The 2,872-nt window shown below is 40.7% G+C and overlaps 1 protein-coding gene across 1 annotated transcript; it reads right to left on the bottom strand.

Moving 5' to 3' along the window:
* Nucleotides 1-333: 333 nt before the first annotated feature.
* On the bottom strand, nucleotides 334-1,284 carry LOC121456895 (olfactory receptor 1P1-like). Its single transcript, XM_041665420.1, has one exon. It carries the CDS (start codon nucleotides 1,276-1,278, stop codon nucleotides 334-336), a length of 945 nt encoding a protein of 314 aa, XP_041521354.1. The 5' UTR covers nucleotides 1,279-1,284.
* Between the last annotated feature and the right edge of the window lie 1,588 nt (nucleotides 1,285-2,872).

The following is a 2,872-nucleotide window of genomic DNA, read 5'->3' as shown; positions in this document are numbered from 1 at the left end:
TTTTGAACTCATGGAAGTGAGGCTCTTTGGAACATATTTAAGGACTATGTATTTGTCAAAAAATGTTAGGTCAGATACAGAAATAAACAATGGATGGCTATTAAGAGACCTAGGTATAGTAAAGATAATTTGACTATGGATATTCAACACTCCAACTCTAAAATTATCAAGTTTTGATCAAATCTAAGAAACTTAACATGAGGAATGAGTGAGCGAGGCCATGATAGAGTATCTTTAGGATTCAGAAGGAGACACTTGAGGTAGAAAATTCTGGAAGGTCCTCAGCAGAGGGAATTGAGAACACCTTCAGTTTCTCTGCAGAAGTCACTGGCTTCAGGAGAAGGAGACTTTGCCCCTGACAATTCTGACAAGTGCCCCCTTCATGTCCTTGTTCCGCAGGCTGTAAATGAAGGGATTCAGCAGTGGAGTCACCACTGTGTACATGACAGTAGCTGCTGTGTCCTCTACCACTGAGTTGGAGGATGAGGATGAGGGGCACAGATAAGCCCTTATCACTGTTCCAAAGAACAGGGCCACCACAGCAAGGTGGGACCCACAGGTAGAAAAGGCCTTGCGCCTCCCTTGAGCAGACGGGACCCTGAGAACAGCTAGCATAATGCGGATATAAGATACAATGATGAGTAAAAGGGGGACTAATATGGCTGTACCCCCCAAGAAAAGAACCACAAGCTCATTAATTCTGGTATCAGAGCAAGAAATCTTCATCAGGGGTCCCAGGTCACAGTAGAAATCTGGAATGACCTTCTTGGAGCAGAAGGAGAGCCGCAATATGAGGAAAGTGTGTGTCATGGCAACAAGATTGGTAAGGGTCCAGCAGGCTGTCACCAAGAGTGAGCAACGCCTGAAGCTCATGATCATCGTGTAGTGGAGAGGGTGACAAATGGCTACAAATCGGTCATAGGCCATTGTGGCCAGGAGGAAGCTGTCCATGTCTCCAAAAGTTAAGAAGAAGTAGAGCTGGACCAGGCATCCTGCATAGGAGATGGTCCTGCTCTGGGAGTGGATGTTCACCAGGGCCTTGGGTACCGTGGTGGAGGTGAAAAGGATGTCAGCACAGGACAGGCTGGCGAGGAAGAAGTACATGGGGGTGTGGAGTCGAACATCAGTAACAATGGCCAGGACAATGAGCAGATTGCCAGCCACAGTGACCAGGTACATCCACAGGAAGAGCAGGAAGAGGATGCGCTGTTGCTCTGGCTGCTCTGAGAGTCCCCAGAGGAGGAACTCAAAGGTGCTGGTCTGGTTCCCTCTTGCCATGAGCACAGAGGTCAATGTGGGAAGTCCTGAGCTTGCTTCCTGAGATGTTTCACTCTAGAAGATTGCTGCACACACCCTTCTCTGAGCTCTAGAGAAGAATCACAGAGTTTGCATAGTAACCATCTGGTATATTCATAGACCACTTAATGCAGCCTGTTTGAGATGCTCTTCCAGAAAGTTCTGCAAGATGCAAATGATAACCATTAAAATAGTTCTTGGGTGTTTTTCTACATATCATCTGAACAAGGTAACTTTGCTTGAACTATATATAGTTTTACTTAGCAAAGCTCTAAGTATTCAAGATTTGTCATCCACTTTATATGTTCTATAGGTACTGAATACCAACCCTGCACCTGGTTCAGTGACAGATTACTAACACAGTAATAATCCATAACCCCAGACAGTCTTCAATCTCAAGATATGGGCACAATTATCTATACTGAAATTTTAGACTATTTGGATTCAGCCTGCCAAACCCATTCAAACCACTCTTCAATCTATGTGCAACTGTTCTGATCCAACAGTGTCACAAACTTAATATTCTGAAGACAACAGCTCATCCTTCCCATTCTTCTAGAAATCATGTTTCTCCAGTAAGAAAACTACTTAATAAAGACTTGTGATATCTAGACTATTCTCAGAGATTCAGTGAAACAGGAAGAAAAGATCAAAACCACTGTTGTCTAGAATTGCAAAACTGGGAGGCACTTGTGATTCTAGCTCATGGGATATGGAGTTAGAAAGATCAACAGTTAATGGCTAGCCTTCTCTATGTAGTAAACTTGAGTCCAGCCTGGGCTACATGAGAGGCCATTTAAAGAAATGGAAAAATGTAAAATGCTAAACAAAACAGTAAAACATATATGTGAATATGTACATTATCACTCTATTTCCAGTTATGCCCATGAAAATATTTTACTTCCAATTTTCTACTTAAATTACCAAATATATACTGCATAAGATGATAGAACTAAACCCAATCTCAAGAAACTGATAATGAATCAATTTTATGACCTCTCATAAAAATTCAATTAAAATTAATTTACAGGACTTAAAGAAGACAGTAGCAAAATTAGAAAGTAAACATGCCTCATCAATTTGGAAAAAAACTAAATGTCTTCAGTGGATAATTATTAACAACCAAAAAGGCATTTTAAAATTTTGAACTCTATAAAACATATAATAGGTTATTGCCAAGCAGGACCACTGACTGTGTTGTAGAACACCATCATTTCCTCCTTATTAACTACGCATTGATCACTCCCTCCCCCAAGATCTCTCCCAGGACTTCCTCCCACTATTCTACGAGCATTGAATTATCATAAGCTACCCATAAATGTGTGCAATTATGTGCCAGTTATAAAGTTAAATAATTTCAACCCTCTAAATTACTGACTACCTAGATAATAATCGTAATAATGTCACACATCAGAGTCTATGGAATACTATTAGCACAGCAAAGGAGAATACACTGCCTCAAACACCTTTGCAAGATACAATAAAGAATATAATACACAAGGACAAGAGCAAAGTAAAGAAAAGCAGGGAGAAAAAAAAACATTTAAAGTGGAAATGAAGCTCAACATCAGAAAAA

Source organism: Microtus oregoni, unplaced genomic scaffold (assembly GCF_018167655.1).
Source record: "Microtus oregoni isolate MIOR12 unplaced genomic scaffold, Mior012 000015F_ref0000493, whole genome shotgun sequence".
Taxonomy (NCBI): Eukaryota; Metazoa; Chordata; class Mammalia; order Rodentia; family Cricetidae; genus Microtus; species Microtus oregoni.
This window is presented reverse-complemented; position numbering and strand designations above follow the sequence as displayed.

Bases quoted from the DNA above. Each gene is read 5' to 3' on its own strand.
- LOC121456895 (XM_041665420.1), bottom strand. From the start codon at position 1,278: ATGGCAAGAGGGAACCAGACCAGCACCTTTGAGTTCCTCCTCTGGGGA.